General features: G+C 45.3%; 2 protein-coding genes across 2 annotated transcripts; both read right to left on the bottom strand.

Annotated features, from left to right (window-relative positions):
* Positions 1–18,063: 18,063 nt before the first annotated feature.
* On the bottom strand, positions 18,064–19,694 carry zgc:112294 (transmembrane protein 17A). Its single transcript, XM_039012990.1, has 5 exons — positions 19,562–19,694; positions 19,262–19,365; positions 19,037–19,150; positions 18,564–18,733; positions 18,064–18,247 (listed from the first exon to the last, which is right to left on the bottom strand). The coding sequence occupies exons 1-5, from the start codon at positions 19,692–19,694 to the stop codon at positions 18,064–18,066; spliced, it is 705 nt and encodes a 234-aa protein (XP_038868918.1).
* Positions 19,695–20,818: 1,124 nt separating this feature from the next.
* LOC120062804 (selenoprotein M-like) lies at positions 20,819–22,936 on the bottom strand. The gene is made up of 4 exons (XM_039012877.1): positions 22,783–22,936; positions 22,498–22,574; positions 21,849–21,927; positions 20,819–21,151 (listed from the first exon to the last, which is right to left on the bottom strand). The coding sequence occupies exons 1-4, from the start codon at positions 22,894–22,896 to the stop codon at positions 21,008–21,010; spliced, it is 414 nt and encodes a 137-aa protein (XP_038868805.1). The 5' UTR covers positions 22,897–22,936; the 3' UTR covers positions 20,819–21,007.
* Positions 22,937–24,453: the final 1,517 nt, after the last annotated feature.

The following is a 24,453-nucleotide window of genomic DNA, read 5'->3' as shown; positions in this document are numbered from 1 at the left end:
AATTGGGATTTGAATGATTTTAGTAGCCTATTTAAAATATGTTGGTGTTGAGTAAGTTTTTTGGATATTGTTCCTAAATTATATCAGTTTTTTTTTACTGCCCAGTCAAGTGGTTAGGAAATCTCCTCTCTCAAGCTACTGTCACTTACAGAAGATCATCAATCATAGACTGTAAATCTCCATTAGTCCTGCCAAACAATCATTTGCATTGGTGTACTGACCTGCTGCACCTGTTTCTCACTCCCAGGTGTACAAGCTGTGCTCAACAGACCCAGCTCATGTTCAGTACACGAAATGGAAAATATTTTGAATGGGGGGCAACAAAGTACCTTCTCCATGTCCATACATTTTGCCTCTGTTATGTGCTTATTGTAAATGACCCCACATTCAGTTATTTGTGACAGATACAGACTTTCCAGAAGAGAGAAGAGCTCCATCAGCCAAGGTTTAAAAATAACTTTTGGTAGAAAAACCATTCAGTCAATTCAGAAGTTCTTTGGGAGTATACAGTAATACGTTTCTTTGATTTTAATGCGAGTGTCACGGGGTGGAAAGTGACAGGTTCCAAGTCTGGATTGAGCAGGCAGAGTGAAGCAGAGGCAGACATTTTTATTTATTTTTTTCACCTTTATTTAACCAGGTAGGCTAGTTGAGAACAAGTTCTCATTTGCAACTGCGACCTGGCCAAGATAAAGCATAGCAGTGTGAACAGACAACAACACAGAGTTACACATGGAGTAAACAATAAACAAGTCAATAACATAGTAGGAAAAAAAAAAAGGAAAAAAAAGAGAATCTATATACAATGTGTGCAAAAGGCATGAGGAGGTAGGCAATAAATAGGCCATAGGAGTGAATAAGGACAGTTAACATAAAAAAAATGTCTCTACAAGCTGCAATCAAAGTTGAAGCATGTTCTCGGTTCACATTCAGTTCTGTAAATCATTTCAACACTTCGTATAATTGTATTATACTTTAAGCTTTACAAACCATGCTATTTACAACATGACAAACCAAACAAAAAGCGACATAGTCCAGCAGGTAAGGAACCATCTCTTCATACATTCTAGTTTATCATACTGACTCTATTTTAGCCATGTGCTCTCACCAGACTATGCCATCACATGCTCTTCTAAAAGGTTCCGCCATGCCTCCAGACTGCATCACATCCTGTGGGCGGCCGCCAACAAACACAAAACAGAGGTGTTTAAATACGTGCAGCTGAAGTCACATGACCAGGCAATTAATCATGTCATTCAAAAAGTTGAATCACGTTTGTCTAAAAACAGCTGGAAGCACCTGGATGATCATCAAGACTCTTGGAAGAATGTTGTATGGACAGATGATTCAAAAGTACAACTTTTGGACGACATGGGTCCCATTATCCCAATTGAGATGTTGTGGCAGGACTTGAAACGAGCAGTTCATGCTTGAACACCCACAAATGTTGCTGAGTTACAGCAGTTTTGTATGGAAGAGTGGGCTAAAATTTCGACATAGCGACTTGAGAGACTGATCAACAACTACAGGAAGCATTTGGCTGCAGTCACTGCAGCTAATGGTGGCACAACCAGTTATTGAGTGTAAGGGGGCAGTTACTTTTTCACACAGGGGAATTGGGTATTGCATAACTTTGTTAATTAAATAAATAAAATAAGTATCAATTTGTTGGGGGGTATTTGTAAATTCAGGTTCCCTTTCTCTAATATTAGGTTTTGATTGAAGATCTGATTTCATTCAGTATAAAAAAAATCTAAAATGTAGAAAATAATAAAGGGGGCGAATACTTATTCATGGCACTGTATGCAGTTGACAGATAGTGATTTAAATAGATATTAGCTAGTTATATTTTGGAGGTGATCTTCTGTGTGAAAAAAAGAAATCCTTCAAAAAAGGCAGCAGGGGGATGATATGAGGACGGGCTCATTGTAATGGCTGGAATGGAATTAATGGAATGGTTTGATGTGTTTGATACAATTCCATTTATTTAGTTCCAGCCATTACGATGAGCCCCTCCTCCTAAATCTCTGCCGATCAGCCTCCTCTGCTTCCCAATAATATTATTTCTAGAGCCAGAGCTATACCTCTGTGTCTGTATAAAACAGTGGGATGGGTTGAAACGACTCACATTGGACAAGGTTTAGAAAACGAGTGTTTTACATATTTACTTAGATTTTTCTTTGTTCTATACTTTATAAACACTAATGTTGAACTACACGTGTGTCCCGTCTGTTACTTTTGGTCAAATAAAGAAAATGTCACGTCCACACCGCATCACTGTAATATGTGAGGAGGCTACAGTTACACTGCATTCGGAAAGAATTCAGTCCCTTTGTCGTTTTCCACATTTTGTTACGTTACAGCCTTATTCTAAAATGGATTAAATCATTTTTTTCCTTCATCAATTTTTGCTCAGTACTTTGTTGAAGCACCTTTGGCAGCGATTACGCTGTGAGTATTCTTGGCTATGACGCAAAAATCTTGGCACACCGATATTTGGGGATTTTGTCCCATTCTTCTCTGCAGATCCTCTCAAGCTCTGTCAGGTTGGATGGGGAGCATCGCTGCACAGGTATTTTCAGGTCTCTCCAGAGATGTTCGATCAGTTCAAGGCCAGGCCCTGGCTGGGCCATTCAAGGACATTCAGAGACATGTCCCGAAGCCACTCCTGTGCTGTCTTAGCTGTGTGCTTAGGGTCGTTGTCCAGTTGGAAGGTGTCTGCGGTCCCCAGTCTGCGGTACTGAGCGCTCTGGAGCAGGTTTTCATCAAGGATCTCTCTGTACTTTGCTCCATTCAGCTTTTCCTCGATCCTGACTAGTCTCCCAGTCCATGCCGCTGAGAACATCCCCACAGCATGATGCTGCCACCACCATGTTTCACCGTAGGGATAGTGTCAGGTTTCTTACGGACGTGGTAGGGGGCGAAGAGCAAAGAGTTCAATTTTCATCAGACCAGAGAATCTTGTTTCTCATAGCCCTAGTCCTAACCCAAGCTTCATGTCCACATCCCGGTTCAATGCTAACATTTACATTTACATTTAAGTCATTTAGCAGACGCTCTTATCCAGAGCGACTTACAAGTACATACATTCATATTTTTTTTTTTTTTGTACTGGCACCCCGTGGGAATCGAACCCACAACCCTGGCGTTGCAAGCGCCATGCTCTACCAACTGAGCCACACGGGGCCTAGGGCTAGCCCTAGTCCTTACCCAAGCTTCATGTCCACATCCCGGTTCAATGCTAACCCTAACCCTGGCCCTAGTCCTAAGAAATGTTCTGATGTACACAGAATTTCCATTTTTAAGTTATTTTACTATGAGTAATACTGTTTGTTTTTCATCTTTGATGCTTTGTGGGCCTGCAGTACATAGAAGGGAAGGGTTGAAAGGATTTCGGAACACATCACGTTTGCATGTTTTTTTCTGAAATGATTGTGTGTGTGTGTGTGTGTGTGCGTGTGTGCGCATGTGCCTGTGCGTGTATGTGTGTGTCTGCGATCGTACGTGGTGTGTGTCTGAGTGTGTGAATCAAGCTGTGGATGAATCCATAGGAGATCTATTAGACCAGATGTGTTGTCTCATCGTGAGGAATCCTCTACTGGTTTCGTCCTCAAACCACACGCTCATCAAAACGTCAAGCTCCTTCTGCTCCCTCTTTTCAAAAGAAAACAACACAACAGTCAGAAATGTCACTCACTCTCAAGGTATCTGCTGTTTACATTTAATTGCAGAGAATTGTTTCCATCCGGTGAAACTCAGATGAGGTCAATTATTTACTTGTTTTTATGCTGTCACAGGTAGTGCACCTTACCAATCAATTAGCATGATGACTGCTCTTATCTTGGATTGATCTATATCACAGCTGAGCGTCCTCAGAACTCAGCTCAAATGGATCACAAAACTACACCAGCAAAACTACACCAGCAAAAGACAAGCATATGGTCACTATTCAACCTAGTGTTGAACATGTCTTTGCGCCCCATCCTGGACAGTCTTTGGAATATGTCTTTGTGCCCCATCCTGGACAGTCTTTGGAACATGTCTTTACGCTCCATCCTGGACAGTCTTTGGAACATGTCTTTACGCCCCATCCTGGACAGTCTTTGGAATATGTCTTTACGCCCCATCCTGGACAGTCTTTGGAACATGTCTTTGTGCCCCATCCTGGACAGTCTTTGGAACATGTCTTTACGCCCCATCCTGGACAGTCTTTGGAACATGTCTTTACGCCCCATCCTGGACAGTCTTTGGAATATGTCTTTGCGCTCCATCCTGGACAGTCTTTGGAACATGTCTTTGTGCCCCATCCTGGACAGTCTTTGGAACATGTCTTTACGCTCCATCCTGGACAGTCTTTGGAACATGTCTTTGTGCCCCATCCTGGACAGTCTTTGGAACATGTCTTTACGCTCCATCCTGGACAGTCTTTGGAACATGTCTTTACGCTCCATCCTGGACAGTCTTTGGAACATGTCTTTACGCCCCATCCTGGACAGTCTTTGGAATATGTCTTTGCGCCCCATCCTGGACAGTCTTTGGAATATGTCTTTGAGCCCCATCCTGGACAGTCTTTGGAACATGTCTTTACGCTCCATCCTGGACAATCTTTGAAACATGTCTTTACGCCCCATCCTGGACAGTCTTTGGAATATGTCTTTGCGCTCCATCCTGGACAGTCTTTGGAACATGTCTTTGTGCCCCATCCTGGACAGTCTTTGGAACATGTCTTTACGCTCCATCCTGGACAGTCTTTGGAACATGTCTTTGTGCCCCATCCTGGACAGTCTTTGGAACATGTCTTTACGCTCCATCCTGGACAGTCTTTGGAACATGTCTTTGTGCCCCATCCTGGACAGTCTTTGGAACATGTCTTTACGCTCCATCCTGGACAGTCTTTGGAACATGTCTTTACGCCCCATCCTGGACAGTCTTTGGAATATGTCTTTGCGCCCCATCCTGGACAGTCTTTGGAATATGTCTTTGAGCCCCATCCTGGACAATCTTTGAAACATGTCTTTGCGCCCCATCCTGGACAGTCTTTGGAATATATCTTTGAGCCCCATCCTGGACAATCTTTGAAACATGTCTTTGCGCCCCATCCTGGACAGTCTTTGGAACATGTCTTTACGCTCCATCCTGGACAGTCTTTGGAACATGTCTTTGTGCCCCATCCTGGACAGTCTTTGGAACATGTCTTTACGCTCCATCCTGGAAAGTCTTTGGAACATGTCTTTACGCCCCATCCTGGACAGTCTTTGGAATATGTCTTTGCGCCCCATCCTGGACAGTCTTTGGAATATGTCTTTGAGCCCCATCCTGGACAATCTTTGAAACATGTCTTTGTGCCCCATCCTGGACAGTCTTTGAAACATGTCTTTGTGCCCCATCCTGGACAGTCTTTGGAACATGTCTTTGTGCCCCATCCTGGACAGTCTATGAAACATGTCTTTGTGCCCCATCCTGGACAGTCTTTGGAACCTGCTAGTGTACTGTAGTTTTGTGATTCGTTTGAGGTGAGTTCTGATCCAAGATAAGAGCAGTAATCATATGCTCATTGATTGGTGAGCTGCACTAATTGGGACAGTTGTCCAGAAAGTAGCAGTGGCACTGCAGTAAATGGTTAACTTAAATGAATGTAATACACCAAGGTAAATACAGGCATAAAAAAAACACTAAAAATCATTGCAAAAATCGAAATACTATTCACGAAATAGATTTAAAAAATCTGATGCTCAGTTCGTGTCACGCCCTGACCATAGTTTGCTTTGTATGTTTCTATGTTTTGTTTGGTCAGGGTGTGATCTGAGTGGGCATTCTATGTTGTATGTCTAGTTTGTCTATTTCTATGTGTTTGGCCTGATATGATTCTCAATCAGAGGCAGGTGTCAGTTGTTGTCTCTGATTGGGAGCCATATTTAGGTAGCCTGTTTTGTATTGTGGGTTGTGGGTGATTGTTCCTGTTTCTGTGTCTTTTTGTATGTCACCATATGGGACTGTTGCGTTTTCGTTCGTTTGTCCGTTTATTGTTTTGTTCTTTGTTTTCAAGTTTTCTAATTAAAATGGATAATCATCACGCTGCATTTTGGTCCTCCGATCCTTCTTACTACTCCTCCTCAGATGAGGAGGACGGCGATCGTGACAGTTAGCTCATGCATGGCAATATCAGCGAGCCCAGCTGCACCACTCTGCTGTCATATTCATAATGCAGAACCCTGAGTGGCCATTTAAACCACTGACTAAAGGAAGTGAATTAGTCTGAGCCCTGGCATTCCCCTAACACAGGCAATCTCCCGCCGCCAATCTTCACCTGCATCCCAATACATAAGAGGATGGTGTCAAAATCGATCTATTATCTCTGAGCTCAGTGGTAGAGCATTAGAGATGGGATAGAAACAAAGAGTTGGCTGAGAAAGGTGTCCATGTTTAGTGTTGTCTATACTGAGATTGTGCCTGTGACATATGCACCCTACTAGTTGTTACAATAGTGGAATACATCAGTGGAGGCTCCTCAAAGGAGGAAGGGGAGGACCATCCTACTCAGTGAAAATCATAAAAATCAAAATAGCGGAACATTAAATAAGTTATCCTTTTGTAATAAACTCTACAAAATATATTCACGTCACCAAATAATTGATTAAGTCACACTGTTTAGCAATGAAGTTCTACAGTAGCCTCAACAGCACTCTGTAGGGTAACACAATGGTGTAGCTGGAGGAGAGCTAGCTTCCTTCCTCCTCTGGGTACATTGACCTCAATACAATACCTAGGAGGCTCGTGGTTCTCACCCCCTTCCATAGACTTACACAGTAATCATGACAACTTCCGGAGGACGTCCTCCAACCTATCAGTGCTGTCTGTATGAACTAACATCTTGTGCATCCATTCAAAGGATCAGAGAATGAATCTAGTACTGAAAGCATAAGCTACAGCTAGCTAGCACTGCAGTGGATAAAATGTGGTGAGTAGTGAGTCAAAGAGAGTAAAATACAAATACATTTTTTCAAAAATGAAGGTGAAGTAGCAGAGAGAGAGAAAGATAGAGCAAGAAAGAGCTAGCTATATTTCATATACTTTTCACTTACTTAGCTAGCTAATACAGCTAATTTAGTCTACTCAACAACCTGACAAACAGGGAGGAATGCTATTTATGTAAGCTAAGCTGGCTAAGGTTATCCAACACTGCAAGTCTTCCAAGTCAAGGTAAGCTTTCGTGTTTATACATTTATTGCCACAGGGGCCAGCCATGGATTGGATTATGGGTTTAATAGTGCGTTAGTTCTAGTTTGTTGACTATAACGTTAATATGGTGACAACGATGTAGGCTGTGTAGCAGTTAGTGCTTATGGTATGAAGATTTGGTTTGGAGAGGTTTTTAATCCTGGTCACAGACAGCTGTTGTGTTGTGCACTGAAGTCCACAAGCAAAGGGGCAAGGTGAGACGAGGAGAGCAAATAGATGCAAAAAGGAATTATACGAGCAAAGTGGTGCTATGAAATGAACTATGTGTGCGGGTGATTAGGGGTGCCTTCATTCCCAGGGAGACCATGAGGAAAATGCTATTTCACAGGACTACATTTCATAAGCAGGGGTTGGATTGTTAAATAGGCTATATCTGTCAAAAGCCCCTTCTAACATGCATCAAAAGCCCCTTCTAATCAGTTGTCCTGATTTTGTACACATTCAGATTCTGCCAACGTTTGTCAACAGGTTTAGAAAATCAAAAGACGCATTGTGATCTGATCGTGATTAGATATTCCTGACCACCTCCGGAGCTAGTCGAAGATGCATCTTATACGGATATCCTTGAAGTGTAAACTGATACAGACAAAGAAAGCGTTTAAATTTGGCCAAAGTCACGGTTGTCCCACCCTCTCAAAAAACACACACTCAGATCCAGGAGGCTGTTGTTTCTCATCAGGTTTCACACAGCTCTCACAGCACCGCCACCACATGTCCCAGGGATCACATTTGTCATTACCTTCAAGCTGCACCCAATTATAATTAAGGAAAAGACGGGCCTGCTGCCTCAGAAGAGAGAGAGAGAGAGTGAGAGAGAAAGAAAGAAAGAGCGCGAGAGAGAGAAAGAAATGGCGAGAGAAAGAGTGGGAGAGAGAAAAAAGAGCGAGAGAAAGGGAGAGAGAGAAAGCAAGAGAGAGAGAGAGATGACCGTACTCTCTGCAGGGAGATGAATAAAATCCAGAAAAAATACAATAAAACGTTTGCTGGGTTCCAGACAGAGAGAGAGACACTCAGACACTCGCAGGTCCATTTCAAAGGGAGGTGAAAGCACAAGGAGAAACAATATATTTGATGAGGTAGTGAGGAGGCTTTTATTCACCACACTCAGCCAATGAAAGTCAATTTGATGAGAATCCTGAGAAGCCGGAGTGGCCTGTGTCTAAGATAAATCCTGGAACTCCTTAGGGAATTTTGTAAACTTTTTTTCTCACCACGGTTTCTATTCCATATTCCTTTTCAATGTCAAATGGTGTTCAAACTTAGTAAACATGATTCAGGAGAAGGCCAGGGTGAGCAGTTTCTCTGGAATAGAGAGAACATGAGGAAAATGATTGTTCAATAGGCTATATCAGTCAAAAGTTCCTTTCATACCTGGTTCTAACATGTGTCCGTTGTCCTGATTTAGTCCATATTCTGATTGAGTCTCTCTCTTTCTCTCTTGCTCTCTCTCTCTCTCTCTCTCTCTATTTCTCTCGCTCTTTTTTTCTCTCTCCCACTCGCTCTTTCTCTCGCCATTTTCTTCCTTTCCTTTCTCTCAGAGAACCTGAGCCCTAGGAGGCTAGGACCATGCCTCAGGACTACCTGGCCTGATGACTCCTTGCTGTCCTCAGTCCACCTGGTAGTGCTGCTGCTCCAGTTTCAACTTTTCTGCCTGCGGCTATGGAACCCTGACCTGTTCACCGGACGTGCTACCTGTCCCAGACCTGCTGTTTTCAACTCTCTAGAGACAGCAGGAGCGGTAGAGATACTCTGAATGATCGGCTATGAAAAGCCAACTGACATTTACTCCTGAGGTGCTGACCTGTTGCACCCTCGACATCCACTGTGATTATTATTATTTGACCCTGCTGGTCACCTATGAACATTTGAACATCTTGGCCATGTTCTGTTTTAATCTCCACCCGGCACAGCCAGAAGAGGACTGGCCACCCCTCATAGCCTGGTTCCTCTCTAGGTTTCTTCCGAGGTTCTGGCCTTTCTAGGGAGTTTTTCCTAGCCACTGTGCTTCTACACCTGCATTGCCTGCTGTTTGTGGTTTTAGGCTGGGTTTATGTACAGCACTTTGAGATATCAGCTGGGCTTTATAAATACATTTGATTTGATTTGATTTGTCAAGAGGTTTAGAAAATCAAAAGATGCATTGTGATCTGATCATGATTAGATCTTCCTGACCACCTCTCTCGAAGATGCATCTTATCCTTGAAGTGTAAACGAATATGGACAAAGAAAGCTTATAAATTTGGCCAAAGTCACGGTTGTCCCGCCCTCTCAAAAAATCACACTGGACAGTTGAATTACGACCATGGTCTTCATTAGAAACTATGCGCCTACTGGACTGTTGTCAGATGCCACAGTCCAATACCACGTCCAGCTCTGAATAAAATAGGCATATTATATTATATAGAAATAAAGATATGCGTAAAGAGATATCATCCAGAATGAGAGAAAAATGGTTCTCATGTTCCCACGTCCAATGCCAACGCAAAATGAAATATTTAAAAACATGGTAGGCTACAGTAAGGCCAATGAGTGTAATAGCAGACCTTAGGCTGATCTTAAAACTGTATTAGTGATCCATGGGACGAACTATGATGGAGTCACTGCAGAAGAGCGCAGTGCATGACAAGTGTATGGTCAGGTATAATATGAATGCCTAATGTCCCACCTGTAGCCTACCTTTAGATCTAGTTTTTCTATTGTGTTATTGACTGTACATTTGTTTATGTGTAACTCTGTGTTGTTGTTTTTGTCGCACTGCTTTGCTTTATCTTGCAGTGGTGGTTCTGGGTGGGGGGGCAGTGCCCCTGTGACAACAATTTTGGCCTGCCTCGTGGCCCCCCTAAATGTGGAGTATGAAAGAATTTTTACATAACTAATTTTTGCTAATGTTCTTTTTTTACATCCCTTATTAGACAGTGGCAACGATGATGATTATGAACATGGTCTTTTGCCTGCTAATGCCTGCAATGCAGTGAAGAAAACGTGGACAACAATAACGTCTAATGTAACTGGCCCCTCTAACAGTACAACTGGCCCCAGCTTGGCCCCCCCAGTTGAAATGGTCTAGAACCGCCACCGCCACTTGGCCAGGTCGCAGTTGTAAATGAGAACTTGTTCTCAACTGGCCTACCTGTTTAAATAGAGGTGAAATAAAATACAAATAATAAAATAGTCAGAATGAACCGTGGACGGGTGGTGAATAGTCTTTTAGCATTTTCCAGCTTTCAATAAAGTGCAGAAGATGTCCAAACTGATGCATAACGGCGCATAGCTTTCTGGAAGCATGAGCGAGGCCACTGTCCAATATAATGTAATGACCTGACTAGATCATAAATGAACAATTGTCCAGACAGAGGCTTGAGTTTGCGAATTGACGGTTTATTAAACCAACTTTACACAGGCTACTGTTTGGGCCGTAGCACACGCCAAATAAATGACAGATAACCCACAAGCCAATCGTGACTTTCTCTTGTGAAGCCCAGACGTAAGAGAGAGAACAAAGGCGAAACCTGGTCTTAACTTCCAATGCTCCATCCCCCTGCCCAACCCCCCTCCACGCCACTCCGCCAACCGCCAGGATGCCCGGCATCAGAACATTCCAGGCATTCCCGTGATTGGCAGATAGCAGGTTGATTGACATGTCGGACCCCGCGAACACTGGGTGCTGGTCAGTACAACACAACCACCTACTAGCCTAACACATAACACACAGCTGTCTGTGCGGGTCGCTACAATAATGTAGGCTTCAAAACGAAGGACTCTTTAGGCTACTTCTAGATGTACACTTTATTCCTTTATAAAGCCATTTGCTTTACATGTGTGCTCCTTTGCCCTTTTTATCGATTGCACTTTTTATCGATTTTTTCCCCATGCATATTTATAATTTGACTACGCGTCTCGCAATAGGTTATCATATTGATGTTCCGTCAGCGAATTATCACTGGTCAATTATTTGGCGGAAACTAAACCAGGGTCGTTCTGCCAGCATGTCACTTTTTTCCCTTTGGTACTGTTTAGTCCTATACTTAAGGTTATTGCAATACAATATTACAATTATATAAAGACAACGTATTTAAAAATCCATGCGTAAAGAGCAACCCTGTCCAGACCTATTTGGACAATGCGTTGCGCCATTCAGAGACGTTTTTAGGTTACATTAGGAGCTAAGAGTCATTTTTATTTATACTGTGCAATAATTGTATTTTGTAAACATATCCAGATACTCAGATAATTTGTGTGGTGACTTTTTTATGGATGGGAGAGATTCTCCTTAATACTTATTTGTATGGCTATGGACAGGTCGAGGTCATAGGGACAGTAGCCCATTACGCCCAGTCTTACATCGTTGCATAACAAAAGTAGGCTGTAATGATGAGAGTATAGAAGTATTGACTTTAAAAGTGTGCTATTTTCTCTCAATTGATACAGCTTATGCCATAATAGGGGTCCAAGGCAGGTTGGAATAATTTGCATACAGGGAAGGGCCATTGAATCTGGTCACAATATGAACGAAGATAAGATACATTTTATTACCATGTGTAGATGCAACAAATCTCGATCAGATAGTGATCAGATCGTCTTGATCGGCTAGAGAGAGATGAGCTTGACTCGAAACACATTGAGGCTGTGATTTCTATTTAGTGATATATAATCATTTTGTTATTTGTAGATAACCTTTAGGATTGGTGGTCGGGTACAAGGTTGCTTGTATGTGTCACGAATTCAACCGAGGCAGGCTCTCCTTCCCGTTCGGGTGGCGCTCGGCGGTCGTGGTCACCGGCCTACTAGCTGCCACTGACTCTTTTTCCTCCCCCTCCTGATGTGTTTATTTGTATCACCTGGTTTGAGGGAATTGGTAATTAGTGTGGCTTTATTAGTCAGCCAGCCTGTCTGCTTCTTTGTGCGGGATTGTTCGTCTGTTGCTTTGGATTTCGGGAGTGGTTAGTGTATTATGTACTGGGTTTGTCTCCCGTGTTTGTAGACAGGTGTTTATGACACCCAGTAAGTCCGTGTTGGACATTTTGGTTTGCCGGTTGGGAATTAAAAATCACCGTATTGAAGCTCTGCTGTTCCTGCGTCTGATTTCACACCCCCCGACACCTAGGTCGTTACAGAATCCCGCACCAAACAAATGGAGTCAGCAGGAGCAGCAGCTAACCCTCTCCCATCGATGGAGGAACGGGTTCTCCACCACACCACCGTCCTCCATCGGATCGGATCAGCCATGGACCAAATGATGGAGAGAATGGAGCGATGGGAGAGGAGTGGGCTCCTCTCTCCACCTTCGGCTCCCCCCCCCCAGGACTCTCCATCCCCCGGCTCCAGCGCGCTCCGTCTTACGCTCCCGAGGGATTATGATGGAACAGCGGCAGGTTGTCAGGGGTTTTTACTCCAACTGGAGCTATACCTGGCCACTGTTCGCCCCACTCCCTCGGGAGCGGAGAGGGTGAGTGTCCTCGTCTCCTGCCTAACGGGTCGTGCTCTGGAGTGGGCCAACGCAGTCTGGAATGGCCCGGACTCCGCGAAGGAGCACTACCCGGAGTTTACCCGTCGTTTTCGTGCCGTGTTTGACCACCCCACAGACGGCCGAGCGGCGGGTGAGAGACTATTTCATCTCAGGCAGGAGAAGAGGAGCGCACAGGATTTCGCGCTGGAGTTCCGGACCTTGGCCGCGGGATCAGGGTGGAACGACAGGGCCCTTATTGACCACTACCAGTGTAGTCTCCGGGAGGACGTCCGCAGGGAGCTAGCGTGTCGGGACATCGCGCTTTCTCTAGATGAGCTTATTGACATGTCCATCCGACTGGATAATCTGCTGGCTGCCCGCGGGCGTTCGGAGAGGGTCCTGTGCGTTCCACCACCCAACGCCCCGGCTCCCATCCCGATGGAGTTGGGAGGGGCCGCGCCTAGGGGTACCGGAGGAGGAGGCCCCCCCTGCACCAGCTGTGGTCGGAGAGGACACACGGTCGATCGGTGCTGGGGGGGTCTGTCTGGGAGTCGAGATGTCAGGCGGAACGCTTCTCGATCACCCCAGGTGAGTCAGCACCAAACTCACTCAGAACCCCCTGTTGGTCACATGTTTGTCTCAATTTTTTTCCTTTATTTTTTCCCCTCTTCCCAGCATAGGGCACTAGTCGATTCAGGTGCAGCTGGGAACTTTATGGATCGCGGACTCGCCCTTAAGTTGGGCGTTCCGCTTGTGCCGATAGATTCTCCCTTTCCCGTTCACTCCCTAGATAGCCGGCCATTAGGGTCAGGGGTGGTCAGGGAGGCCACAGTTCCCCTGGACATGGTGACGCAGGGGAATCATAGGGAACGTATCAGTCTATACATTATTGATTCGCCTGCGTTTCCAGTGGTGCTGGGTATTCCCTGGTTGGCCCGGCACAATCCCAATATTTCGTGGAGACAGGGGGTTCTCCAGGGGTGGTCAGAGGAGTGTTCTGGAAGGTGTCTGGGAGTTTCCATTGGTGCCACGTCGGTGGAGTCCAGACCAGGGTTCCACGGTGCGCATTCCCCCCGAGTATGCCGATTTGGCAATCGCTTTCTGTAAAAAGAAAGCGACGAAATTACCACCACATCGACCGGGTAGGGATTGTGCGATAGATCTCCAGGTTAACGCTGCGCTTCCTAAGAGTCACGTGTACCCTTTGTCCCAAGAGGAGACGTTGGCTATGGAGACATATGTCACGGAATCTCTGGGACAGGGGTACATTCGGCCCTCCATCTCACCCGTCTCCTCGAGTTTCTTTTTTGTGAAGAAAAAGGAGGGAGGTTTGCGTCCGTGTATTGATTATAGAGGTCTAAATGCCATCACGGTGGGGTTTAGTTACCCACTACCTCTCATCGCTTCGGCGGTGGAATCATTTCACGGAGCGCAGTTCTTTACAAAACTGGACCTCAGGAGCGCATACAGTCTGGTGCATATTCGGAAAGGAGACGAGTGGAAAATCGCATTTAGTACCACATCGGGCCACTATGAGTACTGCGTCATGCCGTATGGGTTAAAGAATGCTCCAGCCGTGTTCCAATCCTTTGTAGACGACATTCTCAGGGACCTGCACGGGCAGGGGGTAGTTGTGTATATCGATGACATTCTGATCTACTCAACTACTCACGCCGCGCATGTATCTCTGGTACGCAAAGTGCTTGGCAGACTGCTGGAGCATGACTTATACGTCAAGGCTGAGAAGTGTGTGTTTTCCAAACAAGCCGTCTCCTTCCTGGGTTATCGCATTTCCACCTCGGGGGTGGTGTTGGAGAGTGACCGCATAAAGGCCGTGCGTAATTGGCCGACTCCGACCACGGTAAAAGAGGTGCAGCGGTTTTTGGGTTTTGCCAACTACTACCGGAGATTTATCCGGGGTTTTGGCCAGGTAGCGGCTCCCATTACCTCACTGCTGAGGGGGGGTCCGGTGCGGTTGCGGTGGTCAGCGGCGGCGGACGGAGCTTTCAACAGGTTGAAGGCTCTGTTCACGGATGCTCCCGTGTTGGCGCATCCGGATCCCTCTTTAGCATTCATAGTGGAGGTGGACGCGTCCGAGGCTGGGGTGGGTGCCGTGCTATCACAGCGCTCGGGTACGCCACCAAAACTCCGCCCCTGCGCTTTCTTCTCTAGTAAGCTCAGTGCAGCGGAGCGTAACTATGATGTGGGGGATCGGGAGTTGTTAGCGGTGGTCAGGGCTCTGAAGGTGTGGAGACACTGGCTTGAGGGGGCTAAGCACCCTTTTCTCATCTGGACCGACCACAAGAATCTGGAGTATATTCGGGCAGCTCGGAGACTGAACCCACGTCAGGCAAGGTGGGCCATGTTTTTTACCCGGTTTCGGTTCACGTTGTCCTATAGACCCGGCTCCCAAAACGTAAAGGCAGACGCACTGTCCCGCCTTTACGACACGGAGGATAGGACCACTGAACCCACTCCCATCATCCCCGCCTCGAGGCTGATCGCGCCAGTGGTATGGGAGGTGGACTCGGACATCGAGCGGGCGCTACGGGCGGAACCCGCGCCTCCTCAGTGTCCGGCGGGCCGTAAGTACGTACCGCTTGGTGTTCGGGACCGACTGATTCGGTGGGCTCATGTCCTACCCTCCTCGGGTCACCCTGGGGTGACGAGGACAGTGGGGAGCCTTCGGGGGAGGTATTGGTGGCCTACCTTAGCTCGAGACGTTAGGGTTTATGTCTCCTCCTGTTCGGTATGCGCTCAGAGGAAGGCTCCTAGGCACCTTCCTCGAGGGAAGTTGCAACCCCTCCCCGTTCCACAACGGCCATGGTCTCATCTGTCTGTAGACTTCCTGACCGATCTTCCCCCCTCTCAGGGAAACACTACGGTTCTGGTAATTGTGGATCGGTTTTCTAAGTCCTGCCGTCTCCTCCCGTTGCCCGGTATCCCTACTGCCCTACAGACTGCGGAGGCCTTATTCACCCACGTCTTCCGGCACTACGGGGTGCCGGAGGACATCGTTTCTGATCGGGGCCCCCAGTTCACGTCCCGAGTGTGGAGGGCGTTCATGGAGCGTCTGGGGGTCACGGTCAGCCTGACTTCCGGTTATCACCCCGAGAGTAATGGGCAGGTGGAGAGAGTGAACCAGGAGGTGGGTAGGTTTCTGCGGTCGTATTGCCAGGACCGGCCAGGGGAGTGGGCGAGATACATTCCCTGGGCTGAGATGGCCCAGAACTCACTACGCCACTCCTCTACTAATGTGTCCCCCTTTCAGTGTGTGTTGGGGTACCAGCCGGTCCTGGCACCATGGCATCCGAGCCAGACCGAGGCTCCTGCGGTGGAGGAGTGGGTACAGCGCTCCAAGGAGACCTGGAGGGCCGTCCAGGAGTCCCTTCAACAAGCTACTAGAAGGCAGAAGAGGAGCGCTGACCGCCACCGCAGTGAGGCCCCCGTGTTTGTACCGGGGGAAAGGGTCTGGCTCTCGACCCGAAACCTACCCCTCCGCTTGCCCTGCCGGAAGCTGGGGCCGCAGTGTGTAGGGCCCTTCAAAGTCCTGAGGAGAATAAACGAGGTGTGTTATCGATTAAAACTCCCTTCCTATTATCGTATTAACCCCTCGTTTCATGTGTCTCTCCTCAGGCCGGTGGTAGCTGGTCCCCTGCAGGACGGTGAGGTACCGGAGGTCCCTCCTCCCCCTCTGGACATCGAGGGGTCACCGGCGTACACGATACGGGCCATTCTGGACTCGAGAAGCCGGGTGAGGGGCCTGCAGTACCTCGTGGACTGGGAGGGGTACGGTCCGGAGGAGAGGTGCTGGGTACCGGTGGAGGACATTTTGGATCCATCTATGTTAAGGGATTTCCATCGCCTCCATCCGGATCGCCCTGCGCCTCGTCCTCCGGGTCGACCTCGAGGCCGGTGTCGGCGCGCTGCGGGAGCCGCGCGTCAGAGGGGGGGTACTGTCACGACTTCAACCGAGGCAGGCTCTCCTTCCCGTTCGGGTGGCGCTCGGCGGTCGTCGTCACCGGCCTACTAGCTGCCACTGACTCTTTTTCCTCCCCCTCCTTATGTGTTTATTTGTATCACCTGGTTTGAGGGAATTGGTAATTAGTGTGGCTTTATTAGTCAGCCAGCCTGTCTGCTTCTTTGTGCGGGATTGTTCGTCTGTTGCTTTGGATTTCGGGAGTGGTTAGTGTATTATGTACTGGGTTTGTCTCCCGTGTTTGTAGACAGGTGTTTATGACACCCAGTAAGTCCGTGTTGGACATTTTGGTTTGCCGGTTGGGAATTAAAAATCACCGTATTGAAGCTCTGCTGTTCCTGCGTCTGATTTCACACCCCCCGACACCTAGGTCGTTACAGAATGTTGGTTATTAGAAGTTTTTAGTTGAAATGTGTTATTGAAAGAAAACTTTTAAATCTTGGTAGAGAACCACTTTCTTCCTTCTCAAACAAATAACTTGTTGTCTGGTGTATAGAATGGTAATTTAATTCATATTAATTTGAGATGTGTTATCCAGCATATTTTCTAAAGTGCTCTATTAAACTGTGCTGCCATTGTTCCTGTCTCCTTACAGCTTCTGACAGCTCCTGACAGCTTCTGACAGCTTCTGACCAGCTTCTGACAGCTCCTGACAGCTTCTGAGTGCTTCTGACAACTCCTGACAGCTCCTGACCAGCTTCTGACAGCTCCTGACAGCTTCTGACAGCTTCTGACAAGCTTCTGACAAGCTCCTGAACAGCTTCTGACAGCTCCTGACAGCTTCTGAGTGCTTCTGACAGCTTCTGACAGTTCCTGACAGCTCCTGACAGCTTCTGACAGCTTCTGACCAGCTCCTGACAGCTTCTGACAGCTTCTGAAGCTCCTGACCAGCTCCTGACAGCTTTTGACAGCTTCTGACAGCTCCTGACAGCTCCTGAAAAGCTACACTTGGATAGACAATCAGAAAGGCTCTCTAACCAGTATCTGTGCAGCATGACAGTTTGTGATTATTCTGCCTTACAAATTGGGACTTTGCGCCACTTTTCAGTTTATTACTAACCCCTCTTATGGCCATTTAGTGCCACCATGTGGTTCTAATATGTTATGGCTATCACTACTACTGGTGTCCAATATATATATATTTTTTACACGTGTTTTATATCTAGAAATGAAAACACAACAATTATAAAACAGTGCAACTCATCATTTCATAAAGATCACAAAATCCAGCATTATATTTTGGACATGGAAGACTTCAAAAGCTTCCTCCCTCTTTATTCACAAGAACTCTCTTCCACATTAAACTATTCACTCCTACGCCTTTAACTCTAGATCATACCCCATCTCCCAGTCCCATCCATCCCAGTCACAGTGTTCCTGGTTGTCTCTCTGTGCTCTGTCAGTGACTGTGAACGTTATTGGTGTGTGGTGGCATGGGCAGAACAGTCCTCCCATAATATGGCATGCCGAAGGCTGGGCTCTTTCCCGCTATGTGGAGGTGGTGATGGTGGAGGTGATGAAGGTTTTCCACCTCCCCAAACTGCCTGAGGTGGAACAGCAGGGTTAACTTCCTGGTCATGGCCCTGAGGGAGAAGAAGAAGAGGAAGAAGCAGAAGAAGAAGGGAGAGAGAGAATAGGAATATATTACATATCATGACTGTCCCTGAACAGATGCCATGACCATTGAAAGGTAAACATAGACTTTTTTCTGCTGTCCACGCTCTGCATGAGATTGGTTGATTCCACTGACAGTATAGGTCTACATCAGCTTTCCATAGACACTCCTCTGTGATGGCTCCTATATGGCTCAGGTGATAGAGCATGGCACTAAAAACGCCAAGGTTGTGGGTAAAAGCATCTGATAAATGGCATACAGTACTATACAGTACATCATCCTACCTGAGGGCGAAGAAGGAAGCCAGGAGCTCTGAGAGGATGAAGAGGAGGTAGATGGAGTGGACGGCCCTCTCCAGAGGGAGGATGATGATGTCCTCGTCAGTCAGGAAGAAGAGTAGAATGGGCAGCTGGAACAGGAAGGAGATCAGCCAGAACCCAGCCAGCTCTGGCACCTGATCAGAGAGGGAGGAACACAGAGAAACAGACTGAAGCGACAGATTGGAAGAGACATAGAGAGAAAGAGACATACACACACAGATGTATGAAGACACACACACACGCACAGTCAGAGACTCAGTGGGGCATCCTAGCCAAGAGTGCGCGCAGTGGGAATGTTTACACACCTACTCACACAGGGTACTTAAACAGGCAGTGTATCAGATCAGATATTCATTGAGTTTGTGGGAGAGGGGGAAGACAGTGAAGGAGAGGGGGAGAGGAGAAGCGTTTCCAGAGAGGAAGTTAGATTCAGTTACCTTCTCTTTGAGGTTTCCGATATAGCCCAGATAGAGCCTGGTGATTTCACAGATGGTAAGCAGAACCACTCCAGTCACAAGTAGAGCCTGGTAGTACCCAGGCAGGTAATACAACTATGACAAGAAAGACATATTGTATTATTGATCTGGGTATTCCATACATAATAAATTGAGTGTTGGAAAACCTTGGGGAAACCTCTGTGAAGACAGTAGGGAAAAAGCCACCTTTAGATCCAGCATGAGAACAGCAGAGATCCACCAGCATGGGAAATAGAATATGTTGAAGTACAGGATCATCTGAAGGGGTAGGTGAGACACCAACTCATTGACTGGAATATAAAAACATAAAACAATTTATATTTGAAGTTTAGCAATTTGAATTATACAAATGCTTTCCTGAATATCCAAACTCTCCAAAAATATATCAAATACTCTCCTAAAACAAAACAAAATCCCAAATAATATTTGACACAGGCATTATACAGCATACAGTACTCCCTATATTCTAGAAGGCAACAGGCCTACCTGTTTTATCATCCTGGTCCTTATTGTAGTCACTGCTAAAGTCCCCTGTCCTGTTGTTAGTGAACATGGACCCACCGACAGAGGCCAGGCCCATCCGGAGGTTCTGGGGTATGGGGGAGTAGAACACAGGCATTGTGGCACAATACAACCATGTACCGCTACCACTCTGTGTGTGTCCAGAAAAATGTACGCTATTCTTAAACGAATAGGGGGAAAAAGGGTGTATAGAAACAGAAGACAGAGTGTGTGTGTCCCTGATTGAGAGGACTACAGGGATTAGTCAGTTAACCAGACAACAGCGTCTGCTAATTAGATTATCAGAGTGGTGGGAGGAGGAAGACAGGGGATTAGCGCCCTTGACAGACCTAGGAGCGTGGCTGTGATCAGTGTCTCTGTATTCACAACGTTATTATTAGGGTTTAATATGTAGGAGTAGAAAGTATGATGGCAATCAGCGGTTTTCAGATGACAAATTAAAAAAAAAAAATGAGAAAACTGAAAATATACTGAACAAAAATATAAATGCAACGTGCAACAATTTCAATGATTTTAGTAAGTTACAGGTGAATAAGCCAGATATGGAGGACTTGGGCTGGCGTGGTCAAACATGGTCTGCGGTTGTGAGGCCGGTTGGACGTACTGCTAAATTCTCTAAAACAATGTTGGAGGCGGCTTTTGCTAAAGAAATGAACATTCAATTCTCTGGAAATAGCTCTGGTGGACATTCCTGCAGTCAGCATGTCAATTGCACGCTCCCTCAAAACTTGAGACATCTGTGGCATTGTGGTGTGTGACGAAACTGCACATTTTAGAGTGGCATTTTATTGTCCCCAGCACAAGGTGCATCTGTGTAATGATCATGCTGTTTAATCAGCTTCTTGATATGGCACACTTATCAGGTGGATGGATTATCTTGGCAAAGAAGAAATGCTCGCTAACAAGGGTGTAAACACATTTGAGAGAAATGCGTTTTTTTTGTGCGTATGGAACATTTCAGGGATCTTTTATTTCAGCTCATGAAACATAGGACCAACACTTTACATGTTGCGTTTATATTATTGTTCAGTATACATAACACCATTGAAACAGTACCCTGTAATAGGTTCAGGATTAATGAAGGTAATCTTTGAAGTCAACATTACCTTTTTGGTACGCTAACTGCTATCATTACCTGCTGAAACTACTGTACAACGTTTTGTTTGGATGGAAGACAGACAGTATATTATACCACAGAGTCAGCATGAGACACATTCTACATAACTTGTTTAAACTTTTATTGACAAATGTATATTTTAAAAGAGACAGTGTGGTAGGCTCTGCTCTGCACAGCTGCACCTAGTCGTTTGTTCTCAAATTAGGGCCTGGCTCATGTTGTGGCCTTGGGACCCCTCTCATCATCTGTGACTGGATGCAGTGACAGAGTCTGGCCACCAGATGTCATTGTGCTCACAACTCGTCCCTGGGGGCTCTCAGGGGAAAGTGTTGAAACTCCTCTGGCACGTCCTCCCCCTTCTGAGATCTCTTGTAGAAACCCAGAGAGTCCAGCAGGCTACTGATCTCATCCACCTTCATCTTCTTCACAGGGACAGTCTGATACAACACACACAAAATGCTTACATTCAGTACAGGCAAACGACCATGATAACAATAATAACCATGATAACAATAATGACCATAATAACAATAATGACCATAATGATCACATTGACCATAATAACCATAATAACCATAATGACCACAATAACCATAATAACCATAATGACCACAATAACCATAATAACCATAATGACCACAATGACCTTGATAACCATAATAACAAGAATAACAAGAATGACCACAATGACCATGATAACCATAATGACCATAATAACTATAATGACCATAATGACCATAAAAACAATAATGACCATAAAAACAATATTAACCATACTGACCATAATAACTATAATGACCATAATGACCATAATAACAAGAATAAAAAGAATGACCATAATGACCGTAATTACAATAATGACCATAATAACCATAATGCAACAGGTTCACAAAAGACACAGAGGAGTTATTAACATCACATTCTCTTTAACTGTTTCAGACTACACTGTTATGCTCTTGTTTTTTCCTTGTGTAATGTCTTCTTTAAATAGTTATTTATCCCTCCCTAATCTTGGCAGGCTTGAGTCAAGCTCAGGAAAATAGATGTTATTTCCCCAAGCATTTTGCTGATAATCTTTGTCTGACACGTACAGTAGATGACATGTAACATCTTGAATGGGAATCCATATCTAACCTGAACAACCTCATCCTTATCATCATAGAAGATCAGACGTGGATTCTTCTCCTCTCCTGAATCATATTCCAGGTTGTGACTTCAGTAGAAAGGAGGATCAAGGAAAAAACATGTACAGTAGGGCCGATACCCCGAAGACAGATTAAACCCAGTCCTGGACTAAACATCTATTTCAATGAAGATTCTCCATAACGCATTCTCTGATGTTCATTCTATGATTCTCCAGTTTAAGTCCAGGACTAGGCTCAATCTCTGTCTGTAGAATACAAGAACAATCAACTTCTGGATATATTTCCAGTGAGATCAAACATCATTAAACATACTTAAACACTGACACGTGATGGTTTCAAATAACTATGTTTCCCGAAGGCCTGGTTAGACACACTTGTGGTTTGAGGCCAATTCATGCTGGTATAAAACTGGGCTGTCGCTAACAAAAATGGTTTTGTTTATCTGGGAGGTTGTGAGAAAATACAAAAAGGCTTTGTAACCATATGAGGTAATGACAACTCAGTACAGTTCAATGCAGACTTGATCTGACAAGAAGCGATCAGCCTGTTACAAATCTACATAGTAACCACAATAAAATGCTACTGCAATGCCCATAACTCTATTTGAAATCTCCACAGAAACCACAATAGAAGGATACTACAATGCCCATCGCTCCATAAGGAATGTATAGAGCTCAGGCATCTTCTTGATGGCTCATCCAACCACACTTGGAGCCTGAGGGAAAGAGGAACAGACAATGAGCATTCGTCATTCACCACGACCACCATGTCAAATCTGCTTCTCTGCAGTTAGATTAAAGATAGTGTAGCCTTCATGTGTTAACAATAAATACGTGTCCTGCTCCGAAGTATGACGTTTAACCAAGGTAAGTACAGTAATTTCACTAATTGAATCACCACATCGGTTCACATGTAAGACCTACCTTTAGTATGCCCTTGGCTATTACAGGTCTCTCTTCAATAGCTGTATCTATGACATTGTCTTCCGTCATTCCTGTGGCAGAAAAGGCCAGCGTGAGCAACAAAAAGGTCCACATGTTCGAGCCTTAACCTTGCCTCTTGAGTATTCAGTGGAGTTCTTTCGACAAATGACACAGAAAATTACCTTGGGGGTGACACTAGACCCCTATGCTCAGGTTGGACTGAACCAGGATGCAGGGCTGAGGGGGGAGAGGGACCCTTGAATTTTTTCCCCCTATTTTTGGGGGGGAGGGTTATACTCAATGACAGACATTATGAGGAATTGTCACAAGATGGGAATAGTACTTGTTCCACTTGCAATGGTTTGGATATAAATAAAGATGTTAATGAACACCATAATCAGGATTGAAACCCCCTGACTAACTCCGCAAAAGGTCCTCTGTCTCTGTAGTGGTCCACGTAACCCTTCAGCACACCTGTGTCCTTATCACCTTTTCCCAGAGCAGGAAAGTGGTGTAAACGCACCTCATGGCACACTGCAGTGCATTTACTACAACTTGTTATACCTATATGTACGACGGTAAAATACATGCTTAACCGTGTACTACAGAGAATAGGGAAACATAGTTAAACAAAATAGATTGAGACAACTTTCTCCATTTCCCCACAAATAAATAATACATTAAATGGAACAACAGTAGAACAACAGTATAGCGACAGTATGTCAGGTTAAAGTAAATGGTTACATTAAATCAGCATGCCTTTAATCCTAGAAGTTTTCTTAAGATGCAGTCAAATCCCATGACACAACAATACAGTACATGACAAAAGACAAGTGTCTTTTCATAGTAAAACCTTTGCTTTGACTCTGTCTAGTATTCAGCCGAATGTACACTAGGTCACCCCTAGGGGGCACTAACAACTGCTTCTTATTTCCTGGCAGAATTTTCGGGTAAAAAGTACTTCCAAATCCTAGCCACAGACAATTATGTTTCCAACAAAAATAAACCATGCCGGATTGGAATGCTGAAGCAAAACCATCTATCTTCCTATATTTTCCAGGCTTGGTCCTTAGAACTTGAGGTTCAGTCTCTACACTTGAACCTCAACGTGTGAAAGCGATGATGTGTCAGATGACAGAGCAGTCCCCAATTTAGAAGAGTTTAACAGAGTTTCATCCCCTTGGCTGTGGTTGTATATCCACAGCCCAAACCAAACAGAACAGAACAGGCCCCTTCCAGCACAGCCTCCATTTGGAAAAGAGTTTACAGCTTTGTCTTATAAACCCAGACGTGTTTCTCACCATGTACATTTTCCAGACAAAATTGAGCAGCAGAACAATCAAATTACAATTCATTTCATAAAAGAGAAAGAAGGGGGAGAAAGAGAGAGAGAGAAAGAGAGAGAGAGGAGAAGAAAACAGAGAGAGTAAGAGAATATGAGAGAGAGAATGAGAGAGAGCGAAAGAGAGAGAAAGAGAGAGAGCAAAAGAGAGAGAGAGAGGAAAGGTGAGAGAAAAAAAGAGAGAAGATGGGGTGGGGTATCCTTGGCATGCCTCTGTGAGACTAGTACTGTTTATGTGTAGATGCATACCATATGTACTCTCCCTGTGTGTGTGTGTGTGTGTGTGTGTGTGTGTGTGTGTGTGTGTGTGTGTGTGTGTGTGTGTGTGT

Source organism: Salvelinus namaycush, chromosome 18, assembly GCF_016432855.1.
Source record: "Salvelinus namaycush isolate Seneca chromosome 18, SaNama_1.0, whole genome shotgun sequence".
NCBI lineage: Eukaryota > Metazoa > Chordata > Actinopteri > Salmoniformes > Salmonidae > Salvelinus > Salvelinus namaycush.
The sequence above is the reverse complement of the archived record's forward strand: the minus strand, read 5'-3'. Positions and strand labels throughout refer to the sequence as shown.

What these genes read in the sequence shown, in the direction of transcription:
- zgc:112294 (XM_039012990.1), bottom strand. Translation starts at nt 19,694, where the DNA reads ATGCCTGTGTTCTACTCCCCCATACCCCAGAACCTCCGGATGGGCCTG. An exon ending in TTCTCATGCTGGATCTAAAG is followed by an intron (nt 19,151 to 19,261) that starts GTGGCTTTTTCC and finishes TTCTTGTCATAG; the next exon opens with TTGTATTACCTGCCTGGGTA. An exon ending in GCTTCCTTCTTCGCCCTCAG is followed by an intron (nt 18,248 to 18,563) that starts GTAGGATGATGT and finishes CTTCTCCCTCAG; the next exon opens with GGCCATGACCAGGAAGTTAA.